The sequence below is a fragment of the Lissotriton helveticus genome, chromosome 6 (genome assembly GCF_964261635.1).
Source record: "Lissotriton helveticus chromosome 6, aLisHel1.1, whole genome shotgun sequence".
NCBI classification, from domain to species: domain Eukaryota; kingdom Metazoa; phylum Chordata; class Amphibia; order Caudata; family Salamandridae; genus Lissotriton; species Lissotriton helveticus.
In genome coordinates this window covers 442,423,332-442,446,277 of record NC_136067.1, presented here as the reverse complement: position 1 = coordinate 442,446,277, position 22,946 = coordinate 442,423,332, and the positions used below count along the sequence as shown (strand labels likewise).

The 22,946-nt window shown below is 42.2% G+C and overlaps 1 protein-coding gene across 2 annotated transcripts in view; it reads right to left on the bottom strand.

Moving 5' to 3' along the window:
- TMEM18 (transmembrane protein 18) overlaps positions 1 to 22,946 on the bottom strand; it is a 67,356-nt gene that overhangs the window by 14,167 nt on the left and 30,243 nt on the right. Inside the window, exon 4 of one of the 2 annotated variants that reach the window (XM_078647881.1) lies at positions 9,021 to 13,715. The exons of the other annotated variant lie outside the window; for it this stretch is intronic. Within the exon in view, the coding sequence (XP_078504007.1) occupies positions 10,470 to 13,661 (3,192 nt within the window). The 5' untranslated portion in view covers positions 13,662 to 13,715 and the 3' untranslated portion in view covers positions 9,021 to 10,469. Of the gene's footprint in view, positions 1 to 9,020; positions 13,716 to 22,946 lie in introns of those variants that run through there. 2 annotated transcript variants of the gene reach the window in all.

Sequence of the window (22,946 nt, the reverse complement as noted above, 5' to 3'; positions counted from 1 at the left end):
GGATTGCCATTTTTAGGTAGGTAGTGTTGAGGAAGGGTTTCAGGTTTCTTAGGTAGCTCAGGTGAAATCTGGCAGTTTTGGCCATCGAGTTAATATGGCCACACATATTCAAGCAGACGTCAAGGGTTATTCCAAGGGATTTGGCCGAGTCTACAATGATAGGGGGGCAGTTTAGTGCTGTGATAGCCTTGATCCATTCCTGAATGTTAGGGTTGTTTTTGTTTGGGGAGATGAGGAGAGATTCCGTGTTTTTTGCGTTAAGTTTGAGCTAGTTAGAGGTGAGCAAATGCACAGTCAGGGAGAGAATGTCCTCAGGAGAAGAGATTTTAATGTAGATCTGAGTGTCGTTGGCATACATGTGGTGTGCGATATTGGTGGTACGAAGTACCTCTGTGAGCAGTTCAAGGTAAAGATTGAAGAGGGTTGGGGACAGGGTTGATCCTTGGGGAACTCCAACCTTGATCGAAGTGGATACGTTACTGTTGATTAGGATTCTCTGTGAACGATTCTGGAGGAAGGATCTAAACCATTTGCAAACTGTGCCATCCAATTCCATTCTGAGTTTGAGGCGTTCAAGGAGTCTTTTGTGGTTAACCGTATCGACACACACGAGCAGCAGAGATTTAATGTTTTAGTAACAAAATTACTTGCTTTCAGCACGTCAATCTTGCCTCATGGGGACAAGGTTAATATCCCTCTCATCATGGAGGGAGAACCCAGAACTCATTTTCACATGCACCTCCGACTTTAGGGCAAGCTCCATCAATCAATGAGCTTATCGTGTTCTAGCTAGTGACATTCATCCCAGTTTTTTTGTGGGGTAAATCATAGTAACGTACCTCCCTAATGCGAGCCACAAAATGAGAAGGGGTAATCGCTTCCCACTGAGACCCATACTGTGAAGATCCTCAGTCAACATGGGGAGATTTTTGGCACCATTATACAAACATAAACCATACGGGCTGAGTCTGCATGGCACGCTATGTCCATGCTGCTGCGGCGCTCTGAGGCAGCGGCAGCTTCCCAGATATAGAGCGGGGAGCAGTGCAAACAAACAACAAAAAGTACAGTGGGCTGAGTCTGCACCACACACCATGGCCAGCAGCTGTGTTACTGGGGCAGCTATAAGGAGGCAAAGGCTGCCCGGGAGTAGAGCGGGAAGTGCAGGTTGAGTGAATCAAAGTAATGTACCTCCTGAATGCGAACCGCAAAACGAGAAGTATTTTACCATTGAGCCCCATACTGTGAAGATCCTCTGTAACCATGGGGAGATGTTTGCCATCAATATATAAACACAAAAAGTACGGCAGGCTGAGTCTACACAGCACGCCGTGCCCAGCAGCTGGCGGGACTCTGAGGCAGCGGCTGCCTGGAAGTAGAGAGGGAAGCAGCACATAAAAAGTCAACAAAGAGTACAGCAGGCCGAGTCTGCCCAGCACGGCACGCCGAGCAGCTGCCTAGGAATGGAGCGGAGACTAAGCCAGCACCTATAGAAAGGAGTTCTAGCGCTCAAAAAATAACATATGCATGTCCCGTGAACACTGCTACCGTGCTAATTAAAATGAAAATGCAAAATAAAAATGTGTGTGTTTTGCGACGAGTGGTGTCAGAAAGTAAAAAGAGTTCTCCGGCACAGCAATTGAAACCTGAATGTGTAAGGAAACTGTGATTGACCGGTGCGCCTGGGCCTTGAATGGTCATGATGTAGGGCCAAAGTGAACAAGTGAGGAGGCACCAAAGAAAAGCGACAAAGGTGTGCGCCAATGGTATCGGTCCTCACACCAGTCCTAGACGTCATCACACCAGCACTCACGCAGGTCTGTAATTTGATTTTGCAGTCAGGTCATTACCCCGACCCGCTCAAAAACACTTTGCTAAAGCCGCTGCTAAAAAAACCCTCGCTCGACAAAAATGAGCTAAAAAATTATCGTCCAATTGCATGTCTTCCATTTTTGGCAAAGACAATTGAAAAGATCATGAATACCCAGATCTCTGAGTTTATTGAAGTGCACCAGCTCCTGGACAATACACAGTTTGGATTTCGGAAACATCACGGGACTGAGACCGCCCTGATCAAAGCCGCTGATGACATCAGGGTCATTAGGGACCAAGGTGGCACTGCCATACTGGTGCTGCTAGATCTATCAGCGGCCTTCGACACGGTCGACCACAACATCTTGGTCGACCGTGTCCAAGGATTAGGCATCTGTCATACGGCCAAAAATCTAATTGCCTCTTTCCTTGCCAATAGAACGCAGGCGGTCACCCTAGGACCCTTTCAATCAGCACAACTCTCCGCCCCCTGTGGTGTTCCTCAAGGCTCATCCCTTAGTCCGACACTCTTCAACATCTATGTGTCGGACCTAGCTAAGACCATCAAAGCACACGGGATGAGCCTTACCTCGTACGCCGACGACACCCAACTAGTGTTGGCGATCAAAGGTGACGGAGAGCAAGTAGCTGAAAAATTCAAGATAGGGCTCCTAGATATAGGAGACTGGATGGCGAAAAACTGTTTAAAGTTAAACTCAGAAAAAACTGAGGTACTCATTTTCGGTCCACTATCACCAGCCTGGTCCACCACCTGGTGGCCGGAGTCCTTTGGCACACCTCCTATACCAACTTCCAAGGTCAGGAACCTGGGGATTGTTTTCGATGATGGACTGAACTTTATGGATCATGCCAACAAGACTGCATCTACTGCGCACCTAAAACTAAAAATGATTCGCAAAATTCGTCCTTTTCTTCCCGAATCTGCGATTAAGACACTTGTTTCTGCCCTTGTCCTCTCATCCTTGGACTATTGTAATGGTTTATTTCTCAACGCGCAAACCCGAGTCACTACAAAATTGCAAACTATACAAAATGCAGCAGCCCGCCTTATCACCGGCAAAACAAAGTTCGAACCCATTGCCAAAAACATAAAAGATCTCCACTGGCTGACTGTACAAAAAAGAGTCCATTTTAAGGCTCTTTGTATAGTTTTTAAAACACTCAATGACCAAGGACCATTTTTCTTACGAGACAAACTGCAAATTTACAAGCCCACTAGAGCTCTACGCTCAGCTGCCTTTAACCAGCTGCTTGTTCCACGCACCAAAACAGTGTCTTGGGGGGACCGTCGCTTTCTGGTGGCGGCCCCTAAACTTTGGAATACTTTGCCTCTCAACATCAGACAAAGTACCACGCTGTTCCAGTTTCGCAAACTTTTGAAAACTTGGCTGTTCTCTCACTAATTCATTCTTCTCTGTAACCGGTTTAGTTCTTCACTCTTCACTTTTTCAATAATGGTTTGAGCGCCTTGACGCCTGAGGGTATAAGCAGCGCTTTACAAGTGTCAAAAATAAATAAATAAATAAATGGTAAGTAGGAGGAGGGAAAACGTGGGGATATTGATGACAAAAGGTCTTGCAGACAGTGCATGCGCGCTGATGCTCGACCTAAAAAACAAGGTAAATGGATGTTATAGCTAGGGATTGTAATTTGTTACTTTACATGAAAGAAAACACACCTTAATTCAGGTTAAAAGGGCATCATAGTTAGGTGAAAAAGTCAGTTAGGACAGTTTTAAACTAACAAAACCATTTACATTCACTTGTTAACTTGTGCCCTAAAGTAATTTTAACTTGCGACCTCATCATGCACTGCCATTTACCCCACATGACATCACTCATGACATCATTGATCACTGCAACATCTGAAATGACACTGTTGATCACATTGTGCATGGCGGGAAAAAAAGTTATAGTTCCTTTAGGGCATACATTCTAGTTTTAACTGACATTTTCACCCAACTATACTATCCCTTTAGCCTTTGTGATATATGCAGGCACTCATACACACATGGCAGACAGCTAAAACACACATGCCCTCTCATGAAATGCTTAACCGAAAAGAAAAAACATATTTTCCTAAAAGTGAGCAGTAGAAAGCTATAAATCAGCCAAGGGATGGTAGAGGGACTAAGCTCCAGAGGAGAGACAAAGATAGCAAACACAGCAAGAGGAAGGCAATCAATTGAATAATAAACACAGCAAGAGGAAGGCAATCAATTGAATAATAAGCAAGCAAAATAACGACAAAGTCAATGAATAGTAAGCAATGGGTGGGCTGTAAGCCCACAGTATGTTTTTGGTAAGCTTACAAAAGGAATTTCTCGACCAGACAGCTTGAGTAGCTTGGGCAACAGCAAAAAAAAAGTATATATACATTTTGACACCAAAACACCACAGCACATAAATTTGAACATTTGAAAGGGGTAAAGAGGTGTATGCTTAAGCCCGAAGAGTGTGAGAAAAACCCAAGAACTTCATGTATCTCTTGCCGATGCATAGGAAACGGGAAGAACTCCTGCACAAGACTGGACATTTAAGCAAGAGGGTTTTGAATTGTTTCAAAGTGACAGTAATATTTATAAAATGTTTTTCTAGCCCTGGCTAGAAATCTGGCAACTCCCCAAAATTTTGTAAGGGGGAGGAGCAAGAGGACATGATCTCGTTTGGTTTGCTTTTTTTATATAAAGAACATTTTAGTAGGCCATACCATAACATTTAGATCTTGCTAGCAAGGTCTCCACTTTTGCTTCAAATGTTATCAAACTACATGATGAACATTCATGTATATGATGAAACTGACAGCAACTACATTACTCTGTTGCTGGCCCCGACATGCCTTAATCTTGTTCAATGGGGTGCTTCTTTCTCCTATAATGCGGGCTATATGTTATACTTATTCCTTGCCCGGCCCACTAACATCTTCAATCACACAACAATCCCCATTGATTTGTCAGATTAGTCCTTGATTTTGTGTTTGTATACTGAAGCTAGGACACATCCCAGACACAATTTTAGCAATAGTCCTAAATTACGTTTTAAGTTGTGGCATAGGCAGGTGATATTATGAAAGTTCCTTCCTGTTACAACAAGCATTTTCAATGCAATAGGTCTTGCAGTTACACGAGTTTAAGCTATTGGCATTGTAAATGACTATGTCTTTTATTTATGTTTTTTTTAACAAAAATAAAAGGCATTATTTGCAATGTCAATAGCTCAAACTGCCGTAAATGCGAGACCTATTGCATTGCAAATGCTTGTTTTAGTTATGCCTTATGGTGCCATTCAAGCTTTCGCGCATTCTGAAATCTTACTACTTCAGAAACGAAGTTACACTGCAAAGTTTAAACAGATGGAAAAATGACCATCGCCTGCTGTAGCAATCGATACCTGGACACTTAAGCAAGGGAGGGGTGTGAGATACTGGGGAAAAGCACATTCATATGCAAGAGTGGCCTGCTCAAACTGTCCTGATCAGGCTTTTTAAAAGAGAGGCTAAACTCACGAGAGCCTAAGGCTTTTGGGGGAGAGGGAGCGTCAAAGTACTCCCTTCTCCTGCTGCTAGGAGGGAAATTGAATCATAGGGTTCCCAGCACTACACCCAGGATTTGCACAGAAAACACTCAAAGGCTGGGTCAAACGGACATGTAAGTCAGTGATCACAGTAAGAAAAACAAGCACTCTCATGGAGCGCAACAACAATAAAAGTTAATAAGAGTCTGCAGTGATGCAAGATGTCCATTTTTTCCAGCGCAACATGTATTTTGTATGAGCACCAAACTCACATAAGACAGTGGGCGCTATACAATTGTGCTGTTGGTTAAAACAGGGTCTGAGGAGGGGAGGAGGCGTGAAGATGGCAGCCGGGCCGAGGGTGACTGGGAATTTTTGCAGAAGGCTGCGAATGTCACAGAGCCCTCTTCACGCAAACTATGCAGAGGTCTTTCCTATTTCCTGAACCACAGCTGTGGAGGTTCAGAAGACCCTGCCGTTCACTGGCTTCTAATGGGAGGCATGAAGCATCCAGTCGGTCCTTGTTACTACCTACACAGTACAAAAAAAAAAATTGTGCGAGCGGCTCTTACCCTGTGAGCAGCATTAAGCTTCATGGGGCCTTCATGGGAGCAGCTCTTGCGCTGCAGGGATGGCTTGGAAAAGAGCTGGCTACCAGATCCACCCACTACAGCCCTGTTGTCCCTCTGCGATCTTGAAGTCCTCACGGCCTTCGTTACACAGGCAGCACTCTGTTTCATGAGTGAGGGCGGGCATTGTTAGAGTGGGCGAAAGTGAAAGTGCGGTGGGAGCGCGCGAGATAGCGCAAGCGTGCACATCTGTTGTCCGGGCGAAAGCTGAGATCGCCAGAGAAGACATGCCGTGAGCGTGCACATCAGCTGTCCGGGCAAGTGCACATCTCCTGTCCACCTTTGGACGCAACATCCACAACAATAGATCTCGCCAAGGCGAGCAACGCATACGCTGCCAAATAGAACATTTACCACTCGGATAGCTCACTTTGGTACTATATCTAAGCACTTGACTGGTAAAGCAGCTTGTAACCATACCAATAGTGTGTACAATACTGAATTAAAAACAAACAATGCAGCTACTGAATAGGACAGATGAAAGTAAATGGAGATTGAAATATGATGATGTATGCAGTCAGTTCAAGGCTCAACTCACATAAGAAACAGCTACTGTATGCTACCAAAACCTGCTTCATCTTAGTTAAAAAAAAAAACCTGGAAAAAACAAAAACATTTTATCCTCCTCATCCCGAGAATTATTTGCAGCTATGTAAAGATTTATGTTCCCCGTCTAACATCTCTCTGACACTACTCCATCACAGGATCTAAACAATAGAGTAGCTACCGACTTCCATGATGAAGTCAATCTTACTTATGAGGATATAATCTCTTCCCAACGCCATATCCTGGTTGACTTGCATCCTCCTACATCGAAATGCGAATCCATTATCCTGCTATGATGGTCCCGCCACAGGGGTATACTACGCACTGCCGGAGGTGTGGAGGAAATTAGAGAAATGCACAGAAGCATTATGTCAGGTTCCTCAGAAGACGCCCCTCCTCACTCGGATGTTTCTATTTTCTCTTGAACCGGTTCCTCTGCCTTTGTTGTGTCATTTCATTAATTCCTCATTCAAGGAAGGTAGGATGCCAGATGCCTGCATAAAGGGGATTGTTACCTCACCTGTAAAACCATCTGATTTTGTACTCTTTGACACAAAGTACTACAGATTCATTATGCTACTTCTAGCTGGAACTAAATCATGGAACAGAACTTTGCTAATTAGCTCCATACTTGAGATCTTCTCATTTTACTTGATAGGCAGGATTTTAACCCAAACTATAATACTGAGGCTGTATTGATCATTACGATTGACGAATGGGGTTATATCCAAGACCAGAGATCCCCTGTCAAATTGATAATGCTCAACTTGTTGCCCGCCTTTCATATATTCGAACTTTTCATCTTGCTGCACAACCAAGAGAAGTGGAATCGGACCTAAGAGTGCTCAACTCTTAAAGATTCTTCCTGACTGGTCACAAACAAGCTGGATCATTAACAAATGTTCAATTCAACAAAATATCACACTAGCAGGTGACTTAAGAATCAGCATTCACCCCTCTCTAGCCAAAAATCTACATGCGGTTGTGCACTTTAAAATCACAGCTTTGAGTTCAAGTCTCTATTTTACACTGATAAGTCCTAGTCCTGTAAAATATTAACCATGATGTTCACGATATGGAGTCTAAACTGCAGAATTGTCTCTCCACAGCTCATATTTGTATGTCAAGCAATTTCCTTAAATTGAAAAGAAACACCAAAATTGTATTGCTAAGAAAAGATCTCTAAATCTAGCTTTGTGTGCTTTGCTACTTGACATGCCTACTACAAACTTGCCTGCCTAAAATCTTGACAAATGGTTAAAGTTGTAAATGAGGACATTCACATCCAAAAGCTATGAGCTTCAATCTCCTACTTGTGTTTTGTTTATGGAACATTGTCCCCTTTGTTCCTTTAGAGAAATAGGCCACAGTAGTGCGATTCTTACTCACCTAGGCTACAGTAATACCATTTACTCTAGCCTTATGGAAAAACCGAGAACTTTCAATCCATTCAAAATAAAGCAGTTGTTTCTTTATGCGTTTGACCATATTTTGGAGGTCCACAGATGCTTACACTGGTTACACATTAAGGGAAAGCTTTGCATTAGGGGGTGAGAGAGCTCAAATAGAGCAATGGGCATCCAAATATGGAATCTCTCCCCATGTATTTATACATCATTGCTGTCTAAAAGGTTTTATAGAAAGTATAGAAATGCATATTTTCTGTTTGTTCGCCGCCTCCTCCTCTCGGTCTCCTCCTTTGTGTCTTGTTGTGTTGAGTGTTCTTTTGTTTCAGAGTCATGATGGCTTTGGTGGACTATGTGCTTTAGAAATTAATTTATTTCTCATTAATCTATACATTTTTACTTTTAATTCCAGTCATAATTTGGTGCGGTCTCATTTATTTTCAGAAGAATTTGGGAAAAAGAAAAATGCCATATTTAAATATCTGCATATTGTTTTAAAAGTGGATGTTTGCTGTTTCTGTGGACTTCAATTCAGAAGATCATATACTAATTGGCACCCAAGTTGGGGAAGGAAAATGGGGTTAGCCTTACAGTAACCGCACTGTAAAGCGCACAGGACCATCAAGAGTTATTTTTGTTTTCCAAGGTGATCGCAACCTCTGTGTTGGCTGTATAACGTGCAAAAACAATTACTAAGTAATTTGGCTGTCATGCCGACTATTTTCAAAATGGAAGACGTTTCTAATAGTGAAGTCTGACAATGGTCTTTAACATCCTTTAATTATTAGAGTTTTATATGTTTTAGAATATGCAGATAAAACCTTTTTTCTTACCAACTGTGCATGTGTCATTGGTGCATAGTGGTTAGGTTCCTTTCTGTAAAATGTTCCCTTCACTAGGTTTTATGTGCTGTGTGGGTGGAATACTAAATATACCCCCATGAGTCAATAGTCAAGTAAAACCATGGGGTCTTACTATTTACACACATTCCAGTTGTTGGTTTAGATATCAAGAAATCTTCAGAATCCAAACTAAATACATGATAACATTTGAAAAACGGTGCCTGCCAAAAGACATCAGAAAATGCAATAAAGAAACTTTCCAAGCAATACTTTTTTACTCAAACGCCTGAGTTGTAAGAGGGTATGGCTAATTGAACACAACTGTCAACAATGACTTCACAAGCTGTACTATTTCTCGACATGTTTAACAATGACAAATAAATCAACAATGACTTGATTTCAAAGCAAAGGACGCTCATTCTCAATGCAAGTGTAATATAAATGTGTGCTCATACAAAAAGCTAGCATTTAGAACCATTAAAAAGAAAATAACAGTATGGCTAAGTTGTGGAGAATGCAGTATTGAAGTAACAATGTTTAGTGGACTATGAGAGTTGTATGGTGCACTTGGTTATTTTGTGACCGTTTTCTTCACATGCATTTCTGGTCTACAAACAGAAATCACTCCATGGATGGTTAAAACCATTACGAACCAACGGGTTGGCTTTTATGGTACTAGCTGTTGTACTTGACAAATGGTACATTAGAGAATCCTTTGGATGGCTGAGAACGGGAGGGCCAATATTCTTTCTCAGAATGTAGATAAGCTACTGGTACAAGACTAATACAATTTCTCAGAGCACAGCGATTAAATGCTTAGGCAAAAAACAAGAGGGAAAACGTGCTATAGAACTGAAAGGCAAGAGTTGTACTTAGAGGGCAACATCACAGGCACATTCATTTGACAGTTTATTAATTACTGACCTTAGAGCTTGTGAATAACGCTAGTTAAAATGACAAAATTGCTTATGCACACTTTCCGACTGCCAATGTCCTTAAAGTTAGGATTGAACCAAATTATTTTTGTTTTCGTATTACCATATAGAAAAGCAGCTGATCATCGACCCTGTATTTTGCTGGTCTGTTAAAGCACAGCTAGATGTGAGCGGACAGGTTATTACAGCTCTCTTACACCATACTGCACTAATGTTCAGACATATATGGCAAGTGTCCAAGCCTGCCTCGTGTCATGCTCCACACTTTAAAAAAAATTTGGGCCAACATCTGTTCTTAAAGATAGCATTCGTTCTAAACAGCTGTGCTACTCTCAGAATTACATAAAGGGTGCTATTTGCATTATTAGCTTAAAACGCAATAAATAATGTTCAACAATAGTTTGCTGGTGGCATATCTTTTCTCAATACCATATAAAAACGCATGCAAGTTGTGCGACCAAAAAATTATATTTTGTGTGAATAAACTATGGCACACTAATCACAATACATATTCTAGAGCCAATACATAGGAATTAAAGAATATTCTTAAATAGAACATTTTACCCAAACCTCCAACCAACACGATTAAGAGGTTTTTAGTGTTTAAAGGAGTGTATGTGGTTCGATACACTCTTCAGTAGAGGTTTTAGCAATTCATTTTAATGGCTGTACTTTTAGGTAAGCACTATTTTGTATTTCCACCTTGAGTCTGAAATTAAAAACACATCTTGTGTCTATTTTAAGTGTGCAGTCATTAGCCTACACATTACTTTACTGATAAGCGGAGACAACTCTCTGCTTTGTGGATACTCTGCTCCAGTTGGTACATCTCCTGTTCACGGTGGCTATTTTGCTCATCAGTCTGACCAACACTTTCTGCCTTGAGCATACTGTTCTTTTCATTCCTGTCCTGCTCGTTATAACTAAGCCGTCTATCAACAGGGCTAGGATACACTTCTTTTCTACTTAGTCCAGTGCTTGGCTCAGTCAGATAAATATGCGAACACTTAAGTAGTTGATCCTGCAGCTGTTGAGTCTCCGCACTGAGTTTCTGAATTGTATGTTTTAAGTCTGCCTTCTCCAAGCGCATAGACCGACGTTCCTCCTCACATTTTTGCAGTCTTTGTGTAAATTCATATGTGTGTTTCTGCAAGGACGCTACACTTTTCAGTATGGGCCCATTGACCATAATGCCTGCTTTTAGGGCATTCAAGTCAACTTTATGAAGTCCATGTGACAAGCTCTGAGACAAAGAGCTTCGGTCTGAGGCTCGGAGAAGATTCCTACTCAAAGGTACATTAGCTATCTTAACAGACAATGTTTCCATAAGCTTTGAAAAGCTACTTCTGGCAGCATTTATAATTAAACGGGCACTTGAACGTGAAGACATGTCTACTGTATTCAGAATGCTTTTTAAATCCGAAACAGAACTCATTATTTCACAAAGAAGGTCAGAGTTTCGAAACCAGCTCACTAGGTCATGCAATTGTTGTTCATTTTTCTGTCCTGACTGCCCCCGTGATGCCATGCCATGGACTAATATCCCTGGACCTTCATTAATCCAATCAATCCAGGTGAAGAGAGAGTTGCAGGACTGTCCAAAGTACTGAAGTCTATTTGCTGCCAATACCACTATAACACCTTTGCGGAAAACGTGGATCATGCTTTTGGCATGTTTTTTCTTAAACTTAGAGCCATGTTTCTTTTTTTTCTCTGCATTAACGAAAGCTTGTGACATTGCCCTAATGTCCTTTTTGACTATTTCATATGTTTTAAGTTGGTCTTGAAGAAGGTCTTTTTGTATAGTCAGTGCGCATGATCTGTTATACAGAGAGTATAATGCCCCTGCCATGAGTGTACAAGCAATCAAAAGTGAAGAGTTTTCTTGTTTTATGGTTGTTAACTGGTCTTTGAACTTTGAATTTTCTAACGACAGCCGATCGGTTACTTTTTCTAATACAGAATTTTTCTCTTTGGCTTTCTCAGCAATCTCTTCACATTTCTCAGTTTTTGACTGAGACTCCTGTAAGAGAGCTGCAAACTGTACTTCCAAATCCTTATTCTGTTTCTGCCAACGTATTTCCCAAGCTTTCATCTGATTGGAATAGTTTTTTAAGGTTTCATCATATGTCTTCTGAAGACTTGACATAGCATCAGCTTTTTCCCTCCACATTTTTTCATGTTTTATCACATTCTGCTTTTCCTTCTCAAGTTCTTGAAGGAGGTAAGTAGTATGTTCCTGTATGGCAGCATAAAGTTCGTCAATTGTAAAGGTACCAATCAGGATATCAGTTTTTTGCAGCACACGGCCTGAAATCAGATGCTGATATATACTGTAGAAGTATTTATTTTTCTCCTCTAGATCATCGTTCATTGCCTGCACAGAGCTCTCTGCTTGTTGGCGACATTCTTTTACACTTTCTTTCTCCCTCTCCCAGGATTCGTTTGTGTGCTTCAGTTCATTTTGCAAACTGTCAATCATACATCTGCTCTTCACGTATGCTTTGCGTAGTTCATCCAACTCTCCAGTGACTAAAGTGAGCTGTTTATTACTCTCCTGCAGTTGTCTACTTAGATACAATTTACATTCCTGAACAGTATCTGACTCTTTCTTTTTCTCTTCATATCTCTCTCTAGTGTTGGCTAGCTCATTACTCTTATGCGTTATCTGACACTCATATACCAAAAGGATTTCTCTCAATGTCTTAAGGAGAAAACTAGGGGTAAGAGGATCATCAGTGTGAAACCTTATTTTAGCATCTTGGTTAGAAAAAGAGTCCACTAACAATTTCAATTCTCTACAGTAATCTCGAGCTGTATCTTCAAGAGAAACATTACATGCCCTGACCTGGTCAAGGTCTTTTTGTAAATCCTCACAAGATTTTTCAAGTTTCTGGCAATTTTTGGAGAAAGATTCAATTATTGTATCTTTTTCCCTCATTTCTCCTGCTAGCTCATTTAAATTACATTTGTAGGCTTCCTGGCTTTGTAACAGTTTTTGAGACCATTCATCAGCATTTTTTTTTTCTTTCTCAAAATAAATTTCTAAATCTATATATTGTTTCCGCAATTTATCTAAATTAAAAACTGCTTCATCTTTATTGGCTTTTTCGGTTTGCAAACATTTTTCCAGTTCGTTAATACGCAAATGCAACAAATCAGAATTAATCTTTGAATCCCGAATATTTGCTTCAACTTCTTTTTGCAATGTCTGTTCTCTCAGTGCAGCAGCTTCAAGGTCACGTTTTAGACCTTCCTCTCTTTTGTGGTAGTAATTCATATCATTCTCTTGACGTTGTATAGATTCAAGGTAATTATTCCGTTCTGCTTGGAGATCCTCCAATTTCTTTTGCATATTTTGGATACTTTTATCCTGTTCCTGCAGTTTTTTGTCACGGTTATTTTTTTCAGAGTTCACCTTTTCAATCTCTTTGTTACAGCTTTTAATAACACCATCCCTTTCTACCAAATCAGACTTGAATTGGTTTTGTTTCTCCTCCCAGTTGTGCTGTGAAAACGTTAGCAACTCCTCAACATTGTTTAACTTTTGGTGCAGATCTTCATTCTGTACTTTGAGTATTTCCTGTTCTCTGTTTGCATTTACAAGTATTTGCTCCAAAGTACATCTTTCAATGCTAGCGTCTTTTCTAGCAACAGCCAAGTCATACTCAAGACTTTGTAGAACTGCCTCTCCTCTTTCAACTTGTGACCGTAACACAGTGAATTGACTTTCCCTTTTAGATAACTCTTCATTGTAAGCGGAGGCCATCTCCAACTTTTCCTTTTCTACCAAATGTAATTTTTGTCGGAGTTCAATAATGACGCCAAAATCCGCTTGCATGTGGTTCGGTGACATTTCCTGCTCCTTCCTAAGTTCACAAACAGCATTCGGAAGCCTTTTCACTTCATCTGTGGAAACTTTCGGCGTGACAGACGTCATTGTGAAGACTTTCCTCATCAGCCTTAAGTTGATGCTTTGTTCTGAATTTCAGCTTTAAATTACCGGCTTCACCTGCATCATCAAAATAGGATTCAACAGTTCAGTTCAAGATTGCCACCATTAATTAGGGTGAACTCATTATATGCTTCACATACTGAAGAGAAAAGGAACTAAACTAAGTATCCATAGGAGACAAATATGAACTCTAAGAAATATTTCATACATAGCCTCAACTGACAGAAGGAACTAACAGATTGAGTTGAATATCTAACACTTTTTCATGTTGAAGTATTCCAAGGAGAAAAAAAAATGTTTAGAAGATGGACATTCTAAAGTCTGCTTGACCAGGCAAGCATCTACATCAGATGTTTTAGTTAACTTAATTGTTAGTCAACAACTAACAGACTTATAGCTTTCATATTCAATGATGTTCCCATTCAATGGTATGGGGCTGCGAGGACATTGCTGTATTTAATGGAGTATTTGATCAATGTCTGCCACTCTTCTGAAGAATTACCTGGAAGTTCTTTCATTAATTTATTTATTTATTGGACAACTCTCCCCAGAATTGCATCCAAAGCAAAAAGTGGCCACCACCAGTTACTTTCAAAAACAAATTCTCTAATATAGCGTCTGATGCACAGTCTCACCAAGAACCAAACTTTGTAGAACATTGGGACAAATCAATTTCTAGCACTGCTGCCAATGAGAGACCGTATTACAACGCGAAGCAAAAGGAGGAGTGCCCCAATAGCTTTACAGAAGTGAAAGGAGCTGCTCTGCACTAGCCAGACATGAATATCCTGAATGCACCATTCCACACTTTGGTCACCTGTCTCTGTTCTAGTGTAATTCTAGAATCCCCCTCCATCAGAGAGTCTAAACAGTTTTTTAACATCTATCATTTTTAAATACCCATATACACAGCCACGCCCATATCGCTAACTTGAGCCACTCGACTGTGCAACACACATGGACTAGCAGGTCTGTTATCATAAAACTTTTACACATGTAATGTATATAAGAAACCCACAACTTCAGATACAATAGCGTTGAAGCACAAATGCGGAGCCAGGGAAAAGGTTTCATACATGCAGTCTGGGTGCCTCTTTGTCAAGCAGATTATGCAAATAAGATGTACTCTAGCCTTTCAAGCGATCAGTGTCACTCTTCATGGATCTAGAATGCGATTGTGAGTCTCAGGGTTAGTTTAACTGGACCCTCATGACATAACTGACAACCACCAGACAAGTTGAGAAACCTTACAAGCAACTGTATGAATTTAAAACTAGTCACCAACACAGGCCTACTGTAACATAGGCATCTAGGTTCATGAACACCACAGAAACAGGAGGATTCATATCTTTATTTTTAGTTGATTACATAAAAAGTACTTACTTTAAGGGCTTCCATGTGCACTCACCAGGTCAAATTTGTAAGCCAGCACTACTCTCTTTTATTTGTTAAGTAAAGGTGATTTTAGACCTATGCATGTAGCCTTAGGGTTAATTCAGAAGTCTAGATAAACGAAAGTGTGATGTGCGAAGGGAAGTTAGGGTCTAATCAGTGAAGGGGGAGGGCTCAAACTAACATCATCTCACGTTTAGTTCTGTTAGAGGCTGGCCGGGGAAAGTATTTGTTCAGATTAATCCTGAAGGGCATTCAGTTTATTTAGCTCTCAGGACTGGGCTCATGATGTCCACAGCTTTGGAACCTGTACTCCAAGATGTACTATCAAAGTTTCAGCTGGTTGAAGGTTCCTTATGAGAAAAGGTGTGCAGCTGATCATCAATGGCACATGTGAGGGACCTAGCAGTTGAAAGTTTCTCTAGCTAGGCTGGTCCCTTGCCCTGGTAAGCTGGGAGCACAGTTCAGAGAAAATTGAATTTAACTGTCACCTCCACTAGGAGCTACTGAAGAACTTTAAAATCCAGTTCGATCTGACCTCTCACCATAATTTCAAGCACATTCTGACAAGCTGGGTTTAAAGCTTTTGAAGTGCATTGATGAATCTCTTTATGGAATTGCTATGAATTCCAATATTCAAGGTGTGCTCACAACAGTAGTTTTATCAGTTCAATTCGACGATCCTTTCATGAGGACAAGCAGACCAATTTGACAAAAGGAAGTACTGTAAAATGATGCTGTAGGCCACTGCATTTATTTGGGGAGATGTGGGAATTTTGAGTCAAACTATTCCCAAGTCCCTGACTTTGGAATGTGGTAGGAGTTGGGCCAAATGGTCCAAGGCAACTCTTCCAAATGATCTCAACACGGTCTAGTTATCATTGAAATACATGACGCATTGTTTCAAAAAGAAAACACATGGTTCAAATACGTGGCGATGCTAGTCTGGTCTGACAAACCATTTTCCAATCACAAGATGACTTTTTTCTTAGTAGCAGACATTGGTCTAGGATTTGTGCCAGATAGTGGATATAAATGATAAATAGGAGGCAGAGTTGGGGGGCTGGAGGTATAGAGGAGGGGTTAGTGCTGGTAAGCTCTGTGTGGCACGGTGCAGGAAAAGGAATCAAAATATCAGATTGTTGACTTGTTGACCACAATACAATGACAAAGATTTGATTCAACTTAATAAAGTTTCATATGCAGAAACACATTGCAGTACACAGTTTTGTAAACTGCCGACAGATCGAAGAGCATGACAGCTGAATTTATATTTTAATCCGAAGAGTATTTCTTGTTGTAATAAAGCGAAGGATGGTTCTTTGCCCCTTGAAGGCTTCAAATCAAATAATGATTATATGAAGAATGTGGTGGTAATGTCACCTCAAACGTTCTTAATTCAGTTTTACAGTCTGCATATTGACCAAATAGGGCATCAATATCTGATGGAAGCATATTGCCTTTTAAGTTTGTGGAGATCTAAATTTGCTTTCAAGCTAAATGTTTTAATGGTATACTCTTCGTTGATTTGTGTGTGTAGTAGCCTTATATTTACTTTGTACTACTATATTCAAAAGTTTGTTTACTGTTGCTCACATTGCAGACATATTGCTTATGCTTGAAAGTGGACCATGGTGATAGAACCTGGTGTAGTGATGCCTCTGCTGTTAATGGTCAGTTGCACCCGACATCTCCTGCTGGACTGATGGGATCACTTTACTGGAATAAACTAAATCTTATACTTCACCATTTGGAGCCTCCTCATCTTTCTTGTTACTTGAATTTTACACTGGTGACGAGGAGCGGTTTCTACCCACGCATCAGCATCGTGATCTCAACAACAAAACATCGTTTTGGGACTTTTTCCTCCAATGAGTTGTGGATCTTCCAAACTGGTACTTTCAGTAAGTACCTTTTATGACTCTGACTTTTACACTTAAATTTAGCTTACTACACATGTATCTTATTCCATATTTAATTTGATATAAGGGCCTCTGTGTGAGCTTCAACATTAGAGCGACCGCCGCACAGCTCACCTCATTTTAAAGCCTAAATCTCAGTGAGGTTGGGAGATAATTTGAGTATGGAGGGGGGGCAAGGATCATTCGGGGAGCCTGAGTTAATGGTAGTAAGGAGGTGAGAAACGAATTCTGGGGATACCTGGCTGAAGTTCTGGAAAGTGGGATTAGTTTTGGTATCAGCAGTAGAGCTTGCAGATTCACGAGTGTGTTTAGGGACTGGCGGTGATGAAATGAAGTCTGTATGAGTGGGAGTATGTGTCTTAAAATTTGAGTAGATAGCACAGACTTTTTCTTTGAAGTAAGTTGCCAGGGAGTCACACATGATTTGAGTGGTATCTACCGAGACGGGTTTGTCTTGTCCCGATAGATGTGTGACAACCTGATAGAGGCGTTTAACTGAGTCGTGTGCCAAATCAATTTGACTGCTGTAAAATGTGCTTTTTTCGAGGATGACCAAATGTTTGTATTTGGTTCGTTTTTGTTTATAGCATAATTTCTCAGCAGGATCATAGTGTAGTCGCCATTTTCGTTCTTGCCGTCTGCAGTTTTGTTTTTCATGCCTGAGGGTCTGGTTAAACCAGGGGGCAGCGCTTGAGATCCTGTTAGTGGATCTTTTCTTTGTGGGAACTGTTACATCAACTATAACCTGAAGCCAGTTAGTGTATTTAATGGCTGCCATCTCGGGATCAGAGATATCAATTATCCGTGAGTCCTGTAATTTAGAGTTGAATTCGGCCACATCGATACTTTTCCATGCTTTGAAATTTGTGGGGATAGAAGGTTTAGTGAGTAATATCAAAAAGGATCGCAGTATGATCCGTCCAAGTTAATGGGAGGGTATCTTCTAGGGTGAGTGAATTGAGGCTGGAAAAGAGGCCGTCTAGGGTGTGGCCCGCAGAGTGTGTCGTGGATTGAACTAATTGTATAAGGCATACCTCTTGGATTTCAGACAGAAGGGCCATAGTGTCGGGATTGTCAAGAGCCTCCAGGTGGAAATTAAAGTCTCCCAAGATGGTGAAATTGTTTTCCCCTGCTATAGGTTCTAGAAGGCAGCCCAAGGAGGACAGAAAAGTGGTTTGTGGACCTGGGGGGCGGTAGAGAAGAATGCCTCTGAATGAGTTTGAGTGAGGGATTAGGAAGGTAAAATCGATTGCTTCACAAGAAGTGATGGGTATGGATTCTGTTCGCAGTGTAAAATTGTTGCGATGAATAATGGCAATGCCTCCTCCTTTTTTAGAGGTTCTATCAAACCTAATGTTCGTGAAGCCCTCGGGAGATGCTGTGGTAAAGCCTGGTCCACATGAAGGATCCGCCCAAGTTTCCGTTAGAAAAAGGATATCTAAATTCCAACTTTCAATGAGGTTAGCAATTTCATATTTATGTTTTGGTAGCGATCTTACATTGATGAGAGCTGAGCGAACGATTTTAGGTGTTGTGTTTTTTCCATATGTGGTGAGGGTCCGAGAGTGAGGATGTTTCATTAAAAGGAGAGAGCAGGTAGGGCAGGTAAAGGAGGAGTATCTTAATCGGTTTAAATCAATGATCTTACATTTGTGAAGGGGCCTATTCATAGCTTTGAGTTGTTCCGGTTTATATGATAGTGTGGAGGAGCGAGGGTCTTGTATGAAACCGGCAGGGGGGGTGGCCCTTGGCCCGGTGTGGACGGGTGCAGACGGGCTTGCCTTTGGCGCGCCACCGGCGCGTCCTCTGCGCGTGATGGGTGACATGGTGTTTAAGTACTGAGGGAGCGACAGACTAGCCTGCTAACCTTCGTACTTTGAGACCAGAAGCCAGTGAACTTGCCGGTATTGGCTTCCCTCCACACAAACTGCAGGCAGAGGTGGACCGGGGATGTAAAAAAGCAGCGAGTACAAATCAAATGAAATATTTTTAAAAGGTAAAACAGTGCGCAGTTAAAACACAATCAATCATGCATGCGTCAGGAGCGAGATGCCTGAAGCTCCTTACATGTAGATCTTCCGTTTTAGCGAGTCACCAAACAGTCTGGTCTATCGAGTCGGGTCCTTGTCATTGCTACACGCTTAACATTGCACTTCTATCAACTCGCTAGTGAGAGACCTCAGATTTTGGAGATAATTCCTGGACTTCTTGCTGCCAATGGGTCAGCTCAGGTAGGTCTCCCAGTTCGGCCACCTGTTCCCCTGTAGGTTCCAGGGCATCCCCCTCAGGTTCTCCTATTTCCTGGACCGTGGGAACTGCTGGAGCGGGTTTCCCTTGCCCCTTGCCTCTTCCTCTCCTGGCAGGTTTCTGGGCCACTGTTTCAGGCTCCAGTTCTGCTGAATCACCCCTACTGGCTGCCATAGCACGCGTGGTCACACAGATCCACGCAGGCAAACCCAACATCTCCAAATGAGTTCTGTGTTCTACATCCTTCCATGGAGAACTCTCCAGGTCGTTACCTAACAGACAGTCTACAGGCAAGGCATCGCTGACAACTACTTCCAAAAGACCAGAGACTCACCCCCCCCTCCCCCCCATTCAAAGGGAACACGCGCCAGCTTGCAGAGGCGGGCTGAGCTGTCAGGTCCTATCTTGTTCCTATGGGAAGAAATGCTGTTAACCACTGTAGCCAGCATCCCCCATGTTAATCTATGGAGCAAGATAGCCTTACAATAGTGAAAACGAAAATGGCTGCCATTCACTATCAGAGCATGTCACCTGCACTAGTACATGCTCTACCTTCTACATACACTGCACCCTGCCCAGGGGGGTACCTTGGGCCTTCCATAGGGGTGACTGATGCGCACAAAAAGGGAAGGGTTAGGCCTGGTCAGTGGGGACACTGACCAGGAGGACATGGCAGTTTCTAAACTGCACACAGGCACTGCAGTGGCAGGCCTTAGACACCATTTTAGAGCTACTCCTGTGGGTAGCACAATCAGTGCTGCAGGCCCACTCGTAGCATTTGTCATCACCAGCCCTGGCACACCCAGTGCACTTTACTAGGGACTTCATGGTGATACAAATATGCCAAACATGTATATCCAATCAGAATAACAATTTACATAGGGAGCACTTACACCCTGGCGCTGATCAGCAGTGGCAGATTGTCCAAAGCATCTAAACCAGCAAAAACGAAATCTAGCACAGCATCAAAAATACAGGAGGTAGAGGCAAAAAGATAGGGGGAAACCACGCCAAAGATGCCAGGTCTAACAGGGGCTCTGACCATCTCCATGTCCTTAGTGCCTGGGTGTCCAGGCCACCCTGTGGGGCAGGGGGCGAAGGGAAGCTTCCCAGGGCAGTTACTGCTCGCCCAGAGGCCCGCGTTGCCTCAGCCCCCGGCTGTACCTTGAGGAGCCAGCTGCCCAAAGCACCAGTGAGCACCGCCCAGGCCAGGCACAGGCCCAACCCCAAGTTAGCGCCACAGCCACAACCCCAGACCAGTGCTGGTCGGTGTGGGCTTTGGCAGCACTCTCTTCCCCTCTGGTGCATCGCCTCAGCTGTGCGATCAATCTTTGACGCAGGTGCTGCAGAGGGCCTAACTGGGTTCCCTATAGCAGGCACGCATTCCATCGCGTTTGGCCTGAACTTGTGACTTTGTCCCAGTCTGCTGCGACCAGATATCCACAGTTGGTGCTTTAGGCTTTTCGGCACTATTTTCACTAAAAACTATCAAATTTGTTCTCTCCTGTTCTACCAATTGGATTGTCATTTTTGTCTCGTTTTATTTATTAAAAACTACTCTATTTTCTAACTCTGTTGTGGGCTCCTTTTGTAGTGGGTTTTCACTGTCTGAAGTGTTGCACAAATACCTTATACATTGCCTCTATGTAATCTGTGGCAAGCTTCAAGGGGGTTGAGCACAGGTTAATTTGGGGTTACTTGTACCATACCCTGACAAGGATGGTTTTTGCTACTTGACCAGGACTCACACCCCAGTCAACTAACAATCCAATTCCTTACACCCCAGGGGTTCACCTTTCAGTCCTGGGCAAAACTGGGAGTAGGTCCAGCCCTTCTGGTCTCCCCAGAGGTCACAATCAGCAGGTTTTCTTCCTCCCTCAAAGGCCACTGTTTGAGGGGTTTTCTGAAGAGCAGAGAGGTGGAGTGCTATTTTAGTTCACTTCACTAGCTAGTGGGTGCGGAGGATCGGGAGGGAGGGCGACTTCTACACACACCCCTAACCAATCGGAACAAAGTTTCCCAGGTAAACTATTTCCTCCTTTCTAGTATATATTACAGTATGTACTACATTACATATTGTTTGTTGTACTGCAAACTATCCTACGTGCACCATTCTCAGTGAAATAGAATACAGAAGAAACGTTCTGCCACTGGAGAAGACTTGTAGCACAACCATGAAGGTTTCTAGGGTAATGAGCAGTCCTCAATCCGGTCTCATGTAACACCAAAATGGATCTGGTGCCGGCTTCCTCCTCCTCTAAAACTGGAGCCAGGGGAGCTGAAGTTTATCCTGTGTTTAAAAGATCTCTCTTCTCTATGCCTTACTTCTCTTATAAAGCAGCAGGGATCCTCCGGTCCCTTTCAAGTTAATTTTGTTCATTGACTCTCCATAACTGCCCTTCTTGGATTACATACTCTATCCAGGCCATTCTGCCAGGCCCAACCTAAGGTTTCTGCTCTGGGAGAAGTATTTCGCACCTCATCAAAGAAGCAGCTGTAGGCAGACTAATGTTAATTATCCTACTAGAGCCCAATGCACAAAAAGTATACATTTCTAATAGTTGCTGTTGCTTCATATTTATCAAAACCCAACCTCATGATTTAATTGGGCTTTTAATAAATATAAAAAATAGTGATTGAGTGAACTTTATATCTGGTTCTACATCAAAGATACAAATAGTATTTTAATAGCATTTTAACCACAACCCTATAGAGTGAAAGTAGTGTTTTAGGGTTAGACACTAAGAAAATGCAAACACTAAATGTTCCACTTTTAAACACTCGCAACCTTTCTTGTGAGTGGCAAGCCTTACTCGTGGTATAAAAGTAATATTCCTTCCTGTTGAAAAGGGTTATTTTGAGAGGTATCTCAGTAAGCTTAAAAGCTACAGCAGTCCGGCTACACTTGTGCCATCCATTAGACTGGCCTCAAGTCCTGTAATATAATAATCCACATTTGTAAAGCGCACAATCACCCGTAAGGGTCTCTAGGCGCTGGGGGCCGTCGGGAAGATTAAGCAAGCTATTGCCCAGAGTCACATGGTGCTGGGCTAACCTGCCGCCGGAGCCGGGGATCGAACCGTGATCCCCAGATTCCAGCGTCAGTCGCCCTGGCCGCGGCGCCACACCTCTCCCACAATATGAGCAGCAGTCTACAGCTGACGTTTATTGTCTAAGCCATGGGAGCAAGTTCTGCACCATGGGGATGCAAGTTGGGGATCATCCAATTTCATCATGTTTTTGGGGTCAGAACGCATGAACTAGAGACCGTATGCAGAGTTTAAAAAGCAGCAGCCATTAAACTGGCCATTGTTTTAACAACAATTTATTCAAGAAAGCTCAACACAACCTAAACATTCTAATCCTCATAAGGTGGCTAATATTAGCTGCATTTTTAAGAAAGGTTTTTCCCAAGCTTGCTATCTCAAACTAAACGTGCAATATGAAAAATACACAAGGGGTACCTATTGAAATATGTGGTCCAACATTGCCCTCTCAAGGCTCTGGTAACATTTACAAAATCACTCAGCCTTTGGTTTACGATGTCACCAGAACCCCTCAATGGTATTACTGGACCATAGAACACAGTCATCCATTAGAGAAAGAATATATATACTTAACAAGTCTTCGTGTAAAATGGTAAATACTGAAATCTAGGCATTTTGGTGACATTACCTACAAGACTGATGGCAGGGTGGTTTGTAAATGTCATAAGAACCCCGAGATG